At 42.1% G+C, this 17,844-nt stretch overlaps 1 protein-coding gene across 7 annotated transcripts in view; it reads left to right on the top strand.

Annotated features, from left to right (window-relative positions):
* The window catches only part of INVS (inversin), a 158,296-nt gene that overhangs the window by 111,098 nt on the left and 29,354 nt on the right, over positions 1–17,844 (top strand). For all 7 annotated transcript variants that reach the window (XM_082403825.1, XM_082403822.1, XM_082403823.1 and 4 more), the window contains one exon: positions 9,676–9,962. In XM_082403825.1, the coding sequence (XP_082259951.1) occupies positions 9,676–9,962 (287 nt within the window). The remainder of the gene's footprint in view (positions 1–9,675; positions 9,963–17,844) is intronic.

A 17,844-nucleotide genomic window follows, 5' to 3' on the forward strand; every position in this document is an offset into this window, starting at 1 on the left:
GTTAGTGACCTAAGCCTCCTCTTCCTCTCCTTTGCCAGTGATAGTGCCCAGAGGCTGTATGCCTGGGGCCAAGAGTTCCAAGTCAGTGTACGCTGGGAACTGAAAATACATTTATCAGGAGAGCTATACGGAGGAAGGGGTTTCACATAATGCCATGCTTAAAAAGAGTAGTGGTTTGCAGTATTTTTTCCCTAACATGGCCTTTTGTAACTCCAAGCCCAGAGGGTTTGAACCGACAAGGAGATTTAGGAGACATCTTTCTAGTCTAACCCCCACCTTCTACCCTTTTAGTTGTTATCCTGATTAGTTTCAGTGTTGTGAAAGATAGGCCCTCTTCATTCTTAATTCTTAGTTTCTGAAATTGATTTTTAAAAACACTTTTAAATGGTAGCTGTACTTACTGTGATAATCATTGAAATTACCGAAACTGAAAATTTCCTGTACTTTTTCTCAGTCACAGTCTTTCCTTTATTGGTCCTCATTATTGGGAGTGAACAAGTTTCTTACACTTCCTAACCATCACCTCCTACAGATATTGTAGCATAGATCTCCAAGAGAAATATTTAAATGGAGAAGTAACTGATTTAAGTTGTATTAATTTTATTTCTCAAAAGTTATTTCTGAAAATCTGAGTCAGTGTTTAATTTTGGTTTTAGATTTGGTTTTAAGAAACAGAAATCAGAATGTTAAATTCAGTCTTTGCTGCTGCTGCCTCATTGGCCCAGGGACATCATGTTGCCTCAACGTACCTTTCCCTATTTCTCACGTTACGATGGCAGAAATCACCTTCCTTAAAGTAAGGATGTCGAAGAAACTGACTGAACTTAACGGGATTACTATTTTACTGGTAGAGAAATTGGGAGAGAGAGAAGTTTTAGTCATATTTTCTAAGTCATTTTTTTTTTAGAAAATACTATTTAGGAAATACCTATAATCCATTTAAAAGCACTTTACAACCCATACTGCACCTCCTATGAGGTTGCCAAAATGCACGTTACTGTAGTTTACCTGCCAAAGCACAGAGTTGAAGGCACATGAAAATAAGACTGTGTTTATGTTGATCACTCTTATTCCTTGAAGCTTCCTTTTTCCCGGGTTTTTATTTCACTCTCTAATCTCAGATCTCCTCTAAGTCCCTGAACTCTCCCTTCTCACATCTTCTTAATTATACCATTTCCACACTGAGGTCAGCACTGCAGGCTAACTCCTTAGACTTCTATTCATGCTGTACTTTTTTCATTGAAAACATATCTACTCTGAAAACTTAAATTACTTCATCTCTGTAGATAACCCTTTCATCTCTCTCACATCTTGAGCTCCTGGAACTCTAATCCCAAATCATCCGTTGCCTACCGGGCATTTCCACTTGTTACTTGCCAGTATGTCAGATCATTGGACATTTCCATGTGCATGTCCTGTTGTCACTGTCACTTCAGGCTCACTGTGTGAAACCTACAACTCATCACCACAACCTGTCTCCCCTGGCCTCCTGATTTCCCTACTAGTGCTGCTGCCGCTGATTCTGCTAATTCCTCTTTCTGAAATGTCCTTTGCTTTGGTTCTTCTGTCCCACTGCTCTATGGAGGCCATCATTCTTGAATACCATCCGTGATACTACATCAGACCCTTCAACATTTGACTTCCGCTTATATCTCCAAGTCTCATTTCTCTCTCCATTAGTCCCACCCTGCCACCCCTCACACTTGAGGCCTCAGCCATCCTGAACTTTCGCCACTTCCTCACTTACCACCATGCTCTTGGGAGACCTGAGCTTCCTTCTGGCTAGTGTATGAGACTGAGTATGACTCTTAGAGTTACATAATCAAGTCCAGTTTGGGTCACCCACTTCAAACTCTTGTAATGCCAAAGTCCCTCGCATGGGAAGTTGTGCTGTGTCCTCAAAAAGTCAAGTGACAAGGTATGTGCCTCTCAAGCAGCACATTTCATTAGTGGGCAGTTCTGTCTGGCAGAAGTTCTTTTCTCCCTTTTGATCTTGAGCTGCCCCTTGAAGCAAAAGAGAAAAAGTCTAAATCCTTTTCTATAAACCAACTTCCAGATAATTAAAGAAGGTGCTCATGATCCTCGCACTCATACCCCAGCTCTCCTTCTCACTTTGTAGCAGATCCGCTTGCAGCCAGCTCCCCAGACATGCTCAGTTTGTCAGTGCGTTTCTTCAGGGTTGACCCATAGGTCTGAGTCTTCTGCTCATCCAGTGGTCTGATCCATGGGGAACCACTTCCATGGTTCTACTCCATACCTTCCCACTTCCCTGAGCCTCAGCTTCTCGTCAGTCAAATGAAAAGATTTCTTAGTCCAGGACAAGCTTTGGGGCTCCATGAGTGCCCTGAAACTGTAGGCAGTATTTTGTGTGTCATGAGCATATGTGCATTTGGTGGGGGGGGGAGAGGATCTTTGGATTTTTATTACATTCTGTAAGAGGGTTCGTGAATCATAGAAAGAATTTTTTTTTAAATCGCACTAAATGATATCTGAGGTTCCTCCCAGCTCTAACAGTCTGTAAATCAAAGGTCCTAAAATGCGTGACATTTTCTCATTCCCTCGAGAGGAAGTCAAAGACCAAATATTACTAAGCCTGTTTTTCAGCGACAATGAAGAGACAGAATCTGACAGACCCCCACATACAATGCAATACCACCTGAAAAGGTTAGAGCTAAACCTTTTCTGTCTGGTGAGGTAATCAGTTTCCTCTCACTGGAAATGTTCCAGCAGAAACTGAATTGTCATCTCTCCAGGATAATATATAAGGAATGTTTAAAAGTATATGAAGAGCTGGTCTCTCAGATCTCTTCAGAGTCAAAGATTCTATGAGAGCCGTGCCCTCCCATCTGCCTGAAATAACCTTTTCTCACATCCCTCCTTTCTCATTTTGACATTATTTCTATGTAGCCTTTTTTTCTCTTCTAGTTTAATTAGTCTCCCACATCGTCCCTTAGCTCTGGGTAGATATCTCTATTTCAGCATGCATCACATCTAGAACTCACTATCTGCAGGAAGTATGGGTCTGATTCCCCACTAGATTGTCAATTCCTGGAGAGCAGGGATTATATTATGTACCTCCATACTTCTAGTGCCTTAGAGCCCTTGATATATAGCAAGCATTTAATAATATGTGTTCAGTAACTGCTTCTACAGTGGGTCTAAGACTTTACCTAAGTCGTTCATCATTCTGGGCCTTAGTTTCCCCCTCTGTCAAATGGAAGGGTTGGACCAGGTCCTCTCTGAGGTCTCCTTCAGTCTCTGTAAGTGGACCAATCACTGTAACTTGTTTGCCTTACTCAGGCAGCAAACACATTTATGTACCATTTATCCTCATAACACACACTGGCACTTGTATTTGTGCATTTGGTTTTCCAGCTCCCTCCATATTTATCATGAGCAAATTACCATTTGACAGGTTTATGATTTTAAAAAGAAACCTAAGAGCAATAAGGTTTATCACTGCATATACTTGAACATTAGACCCCAGTATGTGGCTTCTCCAGAGAGTTGTATTTGCCCAGTTTTGCCAAGAAATTAATTCTATCAGACATTGTAGCAATAAGCAGCCTCTTTCCCATTCCATGAGCATTCAAGTTGCTATTTGCCATGAATACAAGACCTAAGAGAGGCTTGAGAGATGTGGTTTAAATGGCTTCTACAGAAAACGGATTTGTGTGGTTTCAACAATGAGCATTTTCTGAAAATATCAACAGGCCCAGCCCTGTAGCTCTTAGATGGCAAGGCACTCATACCACACCCAGGTTTCTTCACTTCTAACCAGATGCAGTTGCAGCTTAACAGCTTTACCTGTTAATAAAAGTAATAATGATTACTTATATTAATATAGTACTTCATAGCTTACAGAATTCTTGTACATTAAATTTGTACAAAACCCAATGAAGTAGACAGGGCAGCTATCCTTAAACCCATTTCATGCAGGGGAAAATAACACAGAGAGATTAACTTGCCTGAAATCACACAGCTAGTAAGGGAGAGAGTTGGCACATGAATCTCAGTCTTACCCAAAGCCAGGACTCCTACCATTGCTTGGTTCAGGGGAATCAGCCCTCCAGCCATGCTTATGCTAGAGGCTCTCTCCGGATGCCAGCACCATCTGATAGGCCAGCATGGAACAACCTTGCTGCTTTTTCCTGACTTATATGCAACATGTAATTGTTGGTGGCAAAAGTCACCAGGCCCCCAAGTCAGCTTTTGTTCTAACTCAATGCTTTTTCATTTGTGCCATGTCATTTCCAGTGATTGTTAAGAGAGTGGTACCAAGCCACCAGAATCAGTTCTGCAACATAGTTCAATAAAAATCTTCTTATTATTCTCCAAGCTAACATAGCAGAGCATACCAGTATCCTCCTAAATCCTTGAGAAAGTTAAGAAAACTTGTTGGCCCCAAGCCTACACCAGGACGATGAACAAGGATGGCACTAGGGCAAAGCTGGGTTAAAGCGGTACAACAGCAGGACACACTAACTTAACCTCCCTTTTCTGTGGAAACCATTTTAATCACATCTCTCAAACCTCTCTTAGTCCTATATTCATGGCAATGGCAACTTGAATACTCATGAATGAGAATGAGCCTGCTTTATTTCTGCAGTGTCTGACAGAATTAATTTCTTCTTGTTAAAAATTGACAACTAAAACTCTCTGTGGAAGCCACATAGTGGGGTAGGGAAAAAATCCATCAACTTCTAGGACTTAAACTTTCCAGGCCCAGAGGCAGGTCTGTGCCGTATCGTGCAGACAGACGCCTTCAGTGCTGAGATGCTGAAGCCATGGAGCATTCAAGTCTTTGAAGTTACTGCCTTTGATCTGGTTCTCTGCACATCAAGCAATCTTTTGATCACTTGGTTTCTTACTGGCCTTTTTTTTTTGCAGTGGTTATCTAGGCTTCTCATTTGCAGAAGTCCCCATTCTTGAGTCTTAGATCTGGCTTGGGAGGGCTCCAGGGTATATCTCTGACCCACAACAGCCCTTCAGAGATTTGCACCAGCAGTGTATGCCTTGGGTCTTTTCTTCCCTGGGTGAAACAGCCCCGTTCCTCCAGCCCATCCTTTGGAGACCCTCTTTACCCTGTGGTGCATAGGACCCAAAGCAGAGATTGTCAAAGATCTGATCCCCAATTGGCTTTCTTACATTTTTATACTGTGAGCCTCTGGGGAGCTGCAAAAATTGCTCTAGAAGAGACAGTACAAACCAGACTAATTGGTAGCCCATAAAAAGCTGTTGTCTGGCTGATTTCCCTTAAGATAATAGAAAAAAAAAAGGGTGAGGAAAATGTGGGACTAGTTTATACATTAAGATTCTGCTATCTTAATAAATTTCCTGCTAAAATATTACTTGCTGTGTCATGGACAGGATTTTTTTTCTCTTTAAATTTTCATGTAAAGTAGAATAACATTGGTTCTTTTTCTTGTATTTGTTTCCTAAACTTTACAAAAATAGGTCAAGTGTATAGGATGGCCTACCGTGAAGATTAAAGATCTTTGACATTCTGTAATAAATTAGTTGGGGAAAAAACACTTAAATTTTAGGACAGTTATTGAGTCTAAGGGTTCAGGACTAAAAGCTATGCTAGAAGCTAGCTTGAAATGCTGTTAATGGTTACTTTAATGTAGTCTTACCACTTTCTTCATATGACCCAATTCACTTTTTTAAATGATGGAAGAAGACTGAGTAAAATTTTTAAAAATGATTTGTGAGATGAATTTTACAGGAAGAAGTAAAGCTGCTGAATTCCAGCTCAGCTCTGTGTATAGAAAGCTGTTAGCACGTAACCTTGGATAAGTCACTAAGCTCTCTGCCTCAGTTTCCTTATCTACCAAATAAGTGCATTGCCCTCATTAAAGTGAGATTCCTTCAAGTTCTTACATTGTGAGCAGTGGTTCTGGACCTTTTCCCCCAGGGAAACACACAAACACACACGGGATCATATTCTTTTCTGAGGAGCTGTATCCTCTGTGTGTGTGTGTGTGTGTGTGTGTGTGTGTGTGTGTGTGTGTGTGTGGTTGCTTTTTGTTTCAAGGCAGCAGTACAGATAAAATAGGATGCAGCTTATGCATAATTCCCAGTTCTAATCCCTTTTCCTCAGTGATCACTACTTTTACATCAAGAACCACAGCTCTGGAGATCTGCACATTTGTGGGCTGTGTGCCACCTGGAAGATTTTTTTAATGCAAAATGCATCCATTTTTAAAAAACATTAATTTACTTCTATTCATCAGCTAAGTGTGTAATTATATATTCTCATGATTACATTCTTTCTCCCGAATCTGCTTACTGAGTTCCACTGAAATGAAAAAATAACCCCTTGCAAACCTCCCCCTCCAGAAAAGTCTTCAGAAGGCAGAGCTCCCTTACCTACTGGCCATCTTGATCACTCTAAAAGGCTAGATCCCCTGTTTGTCCTGTGACTGCCCTTGTGGGAGGCCCAGAAAGGTCTTCAGTGACAAGGTTTGCCCAGGGGCTGATTGCACAGTGGCTTCTTGGAATTGAAAAGGAAAGGGGTTTGGTGTCCTAAAAGAAGGAGAAATGACTGCTCAAATAACAAAGTCTAGGTTATCACCTCAAAGCCTCTTTTGATGGCAATGATATCCATGCAAATGCCAAGCCAGGCAACCCCACATGCCTGTCTGTCTGAAGGACCAATATATTCTCTTAAAGCACTTCTGTTCATCAGTGCTCGTAAAAAGAGCAGCTCTCCCTCTGCCTGCCAGGAGCACGGCTGTTAGATCAATTAGCAGCACCTCAGCCACCCAGATGCTTCCACCTTCTGAAAAGCAGCCTTCTCACAGACAGATCACATTGAAATGGCACTTGCTAGCATCCATGTGAATCCCAGGCGCTGAAGATGACAGGCTGTCCAGCTCGCCTGTCGACTGCAACGCAGTGCACACAAGTGTCAGCATTTGGCAAAGCCTGTAACAAGGCCAGAGTCAAATGAGAACATTCGAGCTATACAGCAGTCAGCACGACCCATCTGACCACTTTCTCTGGGATTGCACTCAGTGGGAACCTATCAGAGAGGCAAGCTTGGACCCCAGATCAGGGGCTTCACCACACAGGATGAAAGACCTTCAGAAGGGGAGTTAAGGGACTTCCCTGGTGGTCCAGTGGTTAAGACTCTGTACTCCCAATGCAGGGGGCCAGGGTTCGATCCCTGGTTGGAGAACTAGATCCCGCATGCATGCACGCCGCAACTCAGAGCCCGCATGCTGAACCTGAGAAGTCCACATTGCCACAACTAAGAAGCCCGCATGCTGCAATGAAGATCCCGTGTGCCACAACTAAGGCCCGGCACAGCCAAAATAAATAAATAAATAATTTTTTTTTTTTTAATGTGGTGGGGAGTTAAGTTGACAAGGCTTTATATTAAAGTGTGACTCAGATATCTGTCATCTGGGACTTTCCTGTTCCTTGAGATATAAATAAGCTTTGCTTCAGATTGCACAGTCTATGGAAATCTGAATTCTATGACTTCTTGGGAGCTTAGGGTCTCTGCCTCAGCTCTTGGTCCCATTTCTGGGACCGTAGCCCTACAACTTGTCAGGTTGCCTATAAAAAAGCATGTATGAGCATGGGAGGCCTTCCGAGAAGCTGGTGTCATTGAGGAGACTCACATTGCATATCCTCTAATGGCATAGTTAACAGGCCACACGAGACTTTCCTATTCTCTTAAGCTTTGCTACTCAGGGTGTGGCCAGAGGACCAGTAGCACCTGTATGACCTGGGTGCTTGGTAGAAATGCAGACTCTTGAGCCCCACCCCAGCCCCAGTAAATCAGAACCTAGGTTTTAGTAAGATCTCAGGAGAGTCCATTCATTAAGGTGTGCGGATCACAGATCTAAAGTCCTTTTCTGTCCCCTCACCTGGACGATTCTCTGCCCGGCCCTTGCTCCACGCAGTACCCAGTCTTTCGCCTTCTCTTTCTTCCCCCTCCCTTCTCTCTTGTTCTTTCATCTCTTCCCTCCCTGTCAGGAGCTACAAACAAATTCTTTGTGTCCTGACAGAGCAGGCCTCTTTTCTGGATCCCCAAGCCAGTCACCACCTAGGCCCTGAGGGTCTCACCTTCTACCAGCCCTCAATCCTGTCCCCAAGCTTACTGAGGTATTTGTCTAAACAAGGTCCCCCACTAAGAGGGACCCTGATACCAGCTACTCCGATAAAAGAAATCTCTCCATCTCATTACATAACACAGCCCCGATTTTATAAAGACATTCCAAACAGACCCTTAAATCAATTCAGGATTATTAGCCATCATGTGAGTGTTAGACCTGGGGAAACTGAGTCTTCGGCAGGAAGGTGACTTATTCAAGGTCTTTTTGTGGTTACTGGCAGAGGCAGGACCAGAAGAATTCTTATACTTCCCAGTACAGGGTTCTCTTCACTATACCTCTAATTATTCTACTTTAAACTGCACCCTTAAATGGCAACCAAATTCTCTTCCTGAGCAGCAAATATGTATTGGGTGCCTGCTGTTTATAGCAAGCATTATTTAAAGGTCAGAAGAAGCAAAACAGACCCAGTTTTTCCATACTCTCTCCTTTGCCCAGACTGCTCCCTCAGACTAACTTCCTCATTCCCACCTACCTGCCTGGCAAACTCCTACACATCTTTGAGAATCAACAGTTGGGACCTTCTTCCAGGTTCCTCCACAAAATTAATCACTACTTCCTCTGTGCAAGCACATTATTATAACATTTCTCCCATCATATGTTAAGCCTTTGTTGTCCTAGCTGTTCCGCTCTGGGTAGAAGGTTCTTCAAGGGAGGGCCGAACTCTGTGGTCCTCATCACTGTATCATCAGTGCCCAGCACAGGAGAGGTGCAGAAAATGTTCGTTTTCATCCTCTTTTTTTTCCCTTGGATATCCCTACAAACTAATGACATCAGTCAAACAAATCCTGTCCTTAACTCAGCCACTTCATCCTTAAGCACCTGGCCCCTTTCTGGACCTGCGCTCCCTCAGCCCATCTGTCTCATCTGGCCACTCATTTCTAGTCCTGGCCTCCCCTCTCTATTCTGTTGCTACCCAAAGCTTCCAGCTTAGCCACCAGCTACTTGTGTATGACTTCTTGAAAATCACTGTACCTTCTGGGCCTCATCTGCAAGTTGAGTGGGTTTGACCCATAAGCTAAGAGCTCTCGATGGCAGTGTTACGAGATTATAACACACCTCACAGGTGTGTTATAATCACTTGTGAGGTGCTTTGTAATTTTTTCTTGTAATCATTAAGGTTTACCAGTGGTCTTTTTAAGAAATAGAGAAGATTAAGGGTTATCCCTCTGACTATCATTCTCAGTTGCATTCTGATGTGCTTTCTGGAATAGGAGAAAAGGGGTGTAGTCACAGGTAGTTCCAGGGATCACACACACTTGGGGCACACACACTTTGGGATCCTCTTATGTCTCACCAAAAAGTTCCATATCATGTGTGTCTCAACTGGGCACAGGTTGATCAATACGATTCTTTCTGCCTCCATCATCCTTTGAGCTATAAGACCTGGATAAAAGACAGGAAATTGTGAAATTGTGAAAATTCTGAATTTCCAAATCCCCCCTGTGTTGTGGTAGCTCCTTTTAAAGTTCAATTCTCACTCAGGAACACTTGAACAGGTAACGAACGCTCTTAATTTTTTCCTCTTCCCCTTTGGCTTTGCTCCCAGGAAGCGAGAAGAAGAAAATAGGCGAAGAGAGGCAGAACAGCAGAAGGGAAGGCTGAGCCCAGATTCCTGCAGACCCCAAGCTCCTCCCTGTCTGCCCAGCACCCAGGCTGAGCCCCGCAGGCAGAGCTGGGCGCCCAGCAAACAGCCTCCCTGCAGCGACAAGGCCCAGGGCCCTGAGCGGAAAGCCTGTAGACGGTCTCCAGGCAGAGGGTCTCCAAGCAGAGCCCCCCAGAAGGAGCAGCATCTCTCCCCAGACTTGCAGAGAACAGATCCCAGAAAACCAAATGGTAGGTGTATTGCCTTGTTATTCAGTGCTAACCTATGGACTGTGGGCTCTTTTGATTCACGCATTTAGACCATTTACATTTAAGGTAATTATGTCAGCACTTAAGTCGGCCATTTTATTATTTATTTGCTCTTTATTTCCTCTGTTTCTCTTTTCTTCCCTTCATTAACCAGACTCTCATGATGTGACAGCCCTGTTGTATTTCCTCAAGTTCTTTCTTAGCTTGGGACCTTTGCATATAACGATCCTTTTATCTATATGGACAAAAAGTACCTTTTATTTTTCAGCTCTCAGAGTGAATGCTCCTTCCTCTGTACAGCCATGCCTTCCCACTAAACAAGGCTTTGTTTTCCTGCTATATGCTCCCGTAGCTCTCCTGTACTTCCTTATTATGAGGATCATCACCTTTCGCTGTTATTACTGGCTTACTTGTCTATTTTTTCCACTAGACTATAAGATCTGTAAAATCAGGGTCGCTTCAGTTATCTACTGCTGTGTAACAAACTACACTAAAACTAAATGGCTTACAATAACAGTTTATTATTTCTTATGATTTTGTGGGTTGGTTGGGCAGTTCCTCTGCAAGCTTCACCTGCTCTCACTCATGTGGCTACATTCAGTTCAAGGTCAGTTGAATTGGATGGTCTAAGATGGACTGACTTGAATGTCTGGCAGTTGATGCTGGTTATCAGCTGGGATTCCTTGACTCTGTTTTACATGGCCTTTCATCCTCCCATAGGCTAAACTGGCTTTCTTACACAGTGGTCTCAGGACATCATTCTAAGAAAGCACAGGAAAAAGCTATAGGACCTCTTGAGGAATAGGCTCTAGAATGTGCACGCTACATTCTGTTGATCAAAGCCAAGTTATATGACCATCCCAGACTAAATAATATGGAGAAATAGATTCCATCTTTATGCGTACTAGGATGGGAGTCATTTGGGGCTACTAAACAATCTATCACAGTTCCTTCTGGTCACAGATTATTCACATTTCTCCCACATGCAAAATATTCTCACCCTTATCTTAGGACCCCCAAATCTCATGCCAATTATCACATCAAGGTTGAAGTCTGGGATCTTGAGACTAGTGTCGTGTCCAGATGTTGTTGAGGTTCCCCAGGTGTGAATCTTTCTGATTCAAAGACCAATAGACAAAACACACATCAACCACACACATACATATTTGTATGGAAATATGTTAATATAAATGTTTCTGACATTACATGAAATTTCTAAAAATCTTATATTTGTATTTGTATGGAAATATGTATGGAAATATGTTAATATAAATGTTTCAGACATAATATGAAATTTCTAAAAATCTTAAAAAAAAAAAAAAAAAAAGACCAATAGACAAAACACACATCAACCACACACACACATCCAGCAAGCAGTGGTGAGACAGGAACAGAATAACCACAGGAGACATTCCTGTTCCAAAAGGAGAGAAATAGGAGGTACATAGCACTCACTAGTCCATAGCAATTCTGAAAGCCAGCTGGTTATACATTAGCAGGGCCCCTACTCTGAGGTATGAAATGTGCCTTGATTAGGGTCTGGTTTTACTCCTATGTGTGTTTTCTATTCCATTGTTCTCCTTGGCTCTGGGCTCTGCCACCTGGGTTCTTGGCTCTGCTCTCTGAGAAGTCTTCCTTTTCCTTGAGACATAGCCCATGTTTGCAGCTGAGTAGACTTCTTACCCTGTTTCCTGCATATAGGAAATTGGGGCCTCAGAGGTTCCTTTTCGTTTGGGACCGCCTCAGTAGTTCAAGCTGGTGGCACTCTCAGTGATACAATTATCTCAAAAACTTCATGGGTCTTCTATGAATCTGACTGGGTTCACTCCATGTTCCAAAACCACATCCATAATTATTTTTCAAATAGGCCTCTCTCTACTTTGGGTGGCTCAGGCTGCTGTGGAAAAATGCCCTTGAGATTCTTAGAAGTTCTTTTGTCTAGCTGAGAGCCCTACAATGTACCATCTTTAATATTTTTGAGGTCTTAATAAAGGGTTGCACAGCCATACTCTTGATTTGATCTTTATCTCTAGGTCATATCTTACTATATGAGACTCTTTTGTTGGCAAGAAAAAATGAAAATTTAAAACAGTTTTCTAACCCAGCACACTCTGTGCTCTATATTTACTCTAAATTCTGCTTGCAAGCTGAGTAGTTCTTTATTTCTTTCTCCCCGTACCTTATCATATGCAGCTAAAAAAAGCCAGTTGATAGTTTCTTCAACATTCTACCTAGAAAGCTCCTAAGCCGTATCTACAAGTTCATTAGGTATATTTTCTATCTTCCAAGTTACTGCAGATGACAATTTTGCCAATTATCCTGCCACTGAATTACACAGTTCACTTTTCTCCAGACTCCAATAGCAATTTCTTCTCTGCTCCTCCAGCCTTCACTAATAGTTTCTTCATTGCCTTTCTAGCTTCTGCTCACCAGCCAGCTCCAAAGTCAATGCTCTGGTTTTTTGTTAGGCCAGCATGTCTCTTTTTTAGGTATCAGTTTCTGTGTTGATTCTCTCTAGCTGCATAACACACCACCCCCCAAACTAAGTGGCTTAAAACAATGGTTTAATATTTTTCACAGTTCTATGGGTTGGTTAGGCAGCTCCTCTACTGGATCAGCTGGACTTACTCATGTGGCTGCTAGAAGTTTGGCCAGGCTAGAAAGTCCAAATGGCTCCCTTCACATGTCTGGTAATTGGTGCTGGCTCTTGGCCAAGGTGTCTCAGTTCTCTTCTGTATGACCTTTCATCATCCAGCAAATTAGACCATCTTCCTTGCATGTTTTTCTCAGGGCAGTGCTCTGAGGGAGAGAAGGTGGAAGCTACAGGTCCTCTTGAGGCCCTGGGCTCCAGAACTGTCACATCACTTATACCACATTCTGTTGATCAGAGCAATTCACAAGGCCAGCCCGGCTCAAGAGAGTGGAGACGTAGACATACTGAAAAATCACATTTCAAAGGTTAGTGGATCCTAGGGTAGGAAGAATCTTTGACCTTTAAACAATCTCTCAGAAGGAGCCATATGTCTCTTACTTCTTTATCCCAGCAGGGTGTCTGGCACATAAGAGATATAATAAACATTTGTTGAATGTATACTAGCTAAGTGCTTGAGATTTGGAGATTGTTAAACATGACACAAAAAGTATTCATTGGGTAAACACGTTTTCTGTAACAGAGTCCCATTTTTATGGCGAAGCTTTGCTTCTACTTAGTTCACCAAATCAACTTATGCATGCATTTATTCAACAGATATGTTTTTGAGCTCATACTATGTGCCAGCCATACTGAATTATAAATAAGACTAAGGACCATACCATCAGCATTTTCTTATAGCAGTGAGCACAGTATTGGTTACATAGGTAAATATTTCTTGACCTGACTCCTCTCTTAGAAAGCACCTGTTGAAAGTTTGATTGGTTTTGGGTTTACTCTGTACCTCAAGAATTATACTTAATTCCTGCAACTTCAAATGGACAGTGGTTTTCCCCCAATCCAGTGCTCTACAGAGCAGAGAGAAGGGGGAGCACAGTTATTTCAGACTACTTACAACTACACTGGGTAATTGTGGCTTGTATTCACCTTACTATAAAATACCTTGAGACAGTTATGCTGCAAAGCTAGTCACATCTACTGTGGACCTGGTCACATTCAGGTAGTTACCTCACATCCTGAGAAGTCCATGAAGATTGGTTTTTTCATAACCAATCCTTTGTCCTTAATTTACTGATACTACTGATAGTTAGACTTCCTCTCCTCACTATTGGTTTAAAGGTGAACTAGTGCATGGTTTTATAATGATTTTCAAGCCATGTAGGGCTCATGAAATGAATTCAGTGGATTGGACTAGGATAATTTTCATGAAACAGACTGCAATAGAACCTATCAAAGTTCACTGCACATTATAAAGGTAATAAGTTCTGTTGCAGTTATATGTCTGTGTACATAGGGGTGTGTGTGTGCATGTGTGTGTGTGCTTGTATACATGCATATGAGTATATGGGCCACAATTTAAGATATATTTCTTGGTATGGGTTATTGTCAAAAATTTTTGAAAATTACTGTTCTAGAACAGTTGAGAGGCAGGAGAGCTCCTCATTCGTTTGAGGGCAGGAAGTGGTGTCCTGAATAAGGGACCTCTGGGAAAAGCCAGATTCAGATATGCAAACAGGCTCAGAGAAGCCCAGCATCCAGACTTTGGGGAGAGTTGGAGGAAGAGAGGCCCGTGAGCCTGACTCAGGTGTAAGGAGAGGGAGCTCCAGTTTCAGGGGCAGCCTTTGCCCTTGCTGACCTGCCCAAGAGGCCAGAGTACAAAGGAAAATAGGGAGAAACTTCTAAGAATCAAGACTGGACATTGACTAGGGCTTCTCCAGTATAGTGTTCCCAGGAAACCCAACATAATTGGGCAAAGGACACCCCAAGCCACATTATGTTTGGCCACATAAAGAAGGGTCACAGCTGCCTCAGCTGATCAGTGACCAGGCAGTATAGTAGCATGGGCATCCTAGCAGGAAGCCAGAGATGGGAAACGTTGACCCCCTTCTCCATTATCCTATTTCATAAATTAGAGCCTGAGGGTTGTTAGAGAGCATCTAGTTCAGCCTCCTCAAAACAAGTCAGCACCCTGAGGCTCTGAGAGAGGGCCTTGCCTAAGGTCTCTTAACAGGTGATTGCTTTCTTCTTCCTTATTCTTCCCTTTTTGTTGTTTACAATGTGTGTAGAGCATAATGGCTAAGTGTGTAAGCTTTAGACCCTACCACTTACTAGCTATACAATCTTGAGCAGGTTACGTAGCCTCTCCAAGCCTCCTTTTCTTTATTTGTAAAAAAAAAAGAGAGAGAGAGATAATAATGCCTGTTTTAGAAAATTGCGACCGTTAATGAGATAACCCATGTAAAGATTTAAACACAGTGCCTAAAGTACTCTATAAGTATGAGCTGTTACTATAATTAACCTCATTACTATTTCAAAGGGGGGAGGAAAGAGAGGAAGGAGACACTACTTAGAAAGACCGCTGTGGGGCTTCCCTGGTGGCACAGTGGTTAAGAATCCGCCTGGCAATGCAGGGGACACGGGTTCGAGTCCTAGTCTGGGAAGATCCCACATGCCGCGGAGCAAGTAAGCCCGTGTGCTACAACTACTGAGCATGCACTCTAGAGCCCGTGAGCCACAACTACTGAGCCCAGGAGCCTAGAGCCCGTGCTCCACAATGAGAAGCCCACACACCACAACGAAGAGCGGCCCCCGCTCGCCGCAACTGGAGAGAGTCTGCGTGCAGCAATGAAGACCCAATGCAGCCAAAAATAAAAATAAATAAAATAAATAAATTTATTTAAAAAAAAAGAAAGACCACTATGACTGGGTGGAGGATGGATTTGGAGGGCCACGTAGGGCCTATACTAAGGCACAGTAGCAGCAGGGTGATGAGAAGCGCATGGACTTGAGAGGTAGAATTGCAATGACTTGGCAGCAGACTGCTTGTGGGAGGTGGTGGAATAAAGCTGTCTTTGAGTCAGTGTGGTTTTTCAGGAGAGTCTAGTGGAGGAGAAACTCACTGTTTTAAAGGCCATCCCTGATGTTTTCTTATTCTCACCATATGGGCTGCCAGGGCTAGTGGGTATGATTGGTGGGAGTATCAGGGGGCCCTTACATTTGGCACATGTGCAGTGGCTAAGGCAGCAAACTCTATTACCATCTAGGTACCAGAGACTCCTTGACTTCTTTTCCTTACTCCAATTATGTATATTCAGCTATTTACTATGTCCTCATTTAGGTGTCCCAAAGGCATCTCAAACTCAACCTGTCCAGGACAGAACTGATCATCATGATTTCATGCAGAACTACTCCTGATATTGGTTAATATCCAATACTTATCCATCTGTATGTCCATCCCAGGAGTAAAAATCTGATCATTATCTTCTTTTCCTTTCCCACTCAAAATCCAGTCTGTCGCCGGGTCTCGTCACCTTTACTTCCTAAATAGCTTTCGAATCATTCTTTGTATCTCATCCACCACCACCACATAGTCTACCTAACATTTGCTTACCTTCATCTCTAACTTGGACTGTTGCAGTAGCCTCCTAACTGGTCTTACTTATCTACTCTGACTCCCCTAATCCATTTTCCTCTCTGTGAGCATATCAGTCCCTTCAGTATGAAATCTCATCATATTACTCCCCTACCCAAAGCCCTGGAATCAACCACTTCTCCAAGGAACCTGGTTCCTTTTGTTGGAGGTGGTATTGGAATCCAAGATCTGAGTGCTAGGTGTGTATACTACTCTTGGACTGTCATTGCTCCTAAGCCCTTTCAGCAGAGAGAACTGAGAAATATTTATATCTATTTGTGCACCTATCAGTGTATATGTGTATTACACACACATACACACACACACACACACACTGATTTCAAACTGTTATCTCCAATTCCATTCAACACCACAGGGTTTATTCTAGCTTTTATCTTTTTATTTGAATTTTTTTTTCTCCAACAGTAAAAGACCTGGCTCCCATTATCTATGATATATATGCTTATTTGTTCAATCCTAGTATACACGTAAAGTAGATTCAGAATTGCCAACCCATACCCCTTTGAGAAATAAATTTACTAACTAGAGCTTAGTATTTACATACATTTCTTTTTGTCCTTAGTCTTACAGTACTCAGCTAAAATATGATTTTACAAAGTTACTCGGGTGAGTTCCCTTCTTCTCCACCTTTTTAGTGTGGTTACCTGATCTAATTCTGTAATAGTGTTAGGTTTATTTGTTATTGTTTTTATTCCATTTTGGGTTCTTTCCCATATCCTAGCTGATTCTAATTGCTGTTCATTTTTTTTTTTTGGTAGTTGGGTGCTTTTTATTTAAACAGAAAATGACATTTTCTCATAATTATAAAATTACTTAATGTACATTACCAAAAAATTAAAATCAGAGAAAAGAACAAAGAAGAAAAAATTAAAATCCTCCTTAATCTTAAACAACTATACAAACCTTTCTACTAGAACTTTTTTTTAATTCAGAAATTAAATTTAATTTAATTTAATTTTTTTTTAATTCAGAAAATTCAGAAACAGGGCATCCTGTTTTGAGATGTTCTTACATAATTGCTTTGTTTTCAACAAGAATGTTAGTAGCTGCTTAGTATTATATCAGATTATGAATACAGCATGCTTTGTTTAATCATGCCTGTGTTGGACATATAAACTAAACAGCCTTTCATATAAATTTTTGTATATACCTCTAATTTTTATGGCTCTTTAAACATGCTGCCAGGGACTTCCCTGGTGGCGCAGTTGTTAAGAATCTGCCTGCCAATGCAGGGGACACAGGTTCGAGCCCTGGTCCAGGAAGATCCCACATGCCGCGGAGCAACTAAGCCCATGCGCCGCAACTGCTGAGCCTGCGCTCTACAGCCTGCGAGCCACAACTACTGAGCCCACGTGCCACAACTACTGAAGCCCGCGCGCCTAAAGCCCATGCTCCACAACAAGAGAAGCCACCGCAATGAGAAACCCGCGCACCGCAATGAAGAGTAGCCCCTGGTCGCCACAACTAGAGAAAACCCATGCGCAGCAACGAAGATGCAAAGCAGCCAAATAAATAAATAAATAAATAGATAGATAAAAGAAAATTTAAAAACGAAAAACCAAAAAAAAACATTCTACTAGATTTCTTTCCAGGAAGGTTGCAGACATTTGTTTCACCCTTTCAAAAGCAAAAACCAAAAAACTCTCTCCAAACCCTTAGGCAAATAATGGTTTTACTAAATCCCAGTTAGTAAGATGTAATTTTATCATATTTTTATTGGCTTTGTGTATCTATTTTCTGGATTACTCACTGGTGTCTGCTGTCAATTTTTATACTGGTTT

This window comes from Balaenoptera borealis (assembly GCF_965194805.1).
Source record: "Balaenoptera borealis genome assembly, chromosome: 8".
NCBI lineage: Eukaryota > Metazoa > Chordata > Mammalia > Artiodactyla > Balaenopteridae > Balaenoptera > Balaenoptera borealis.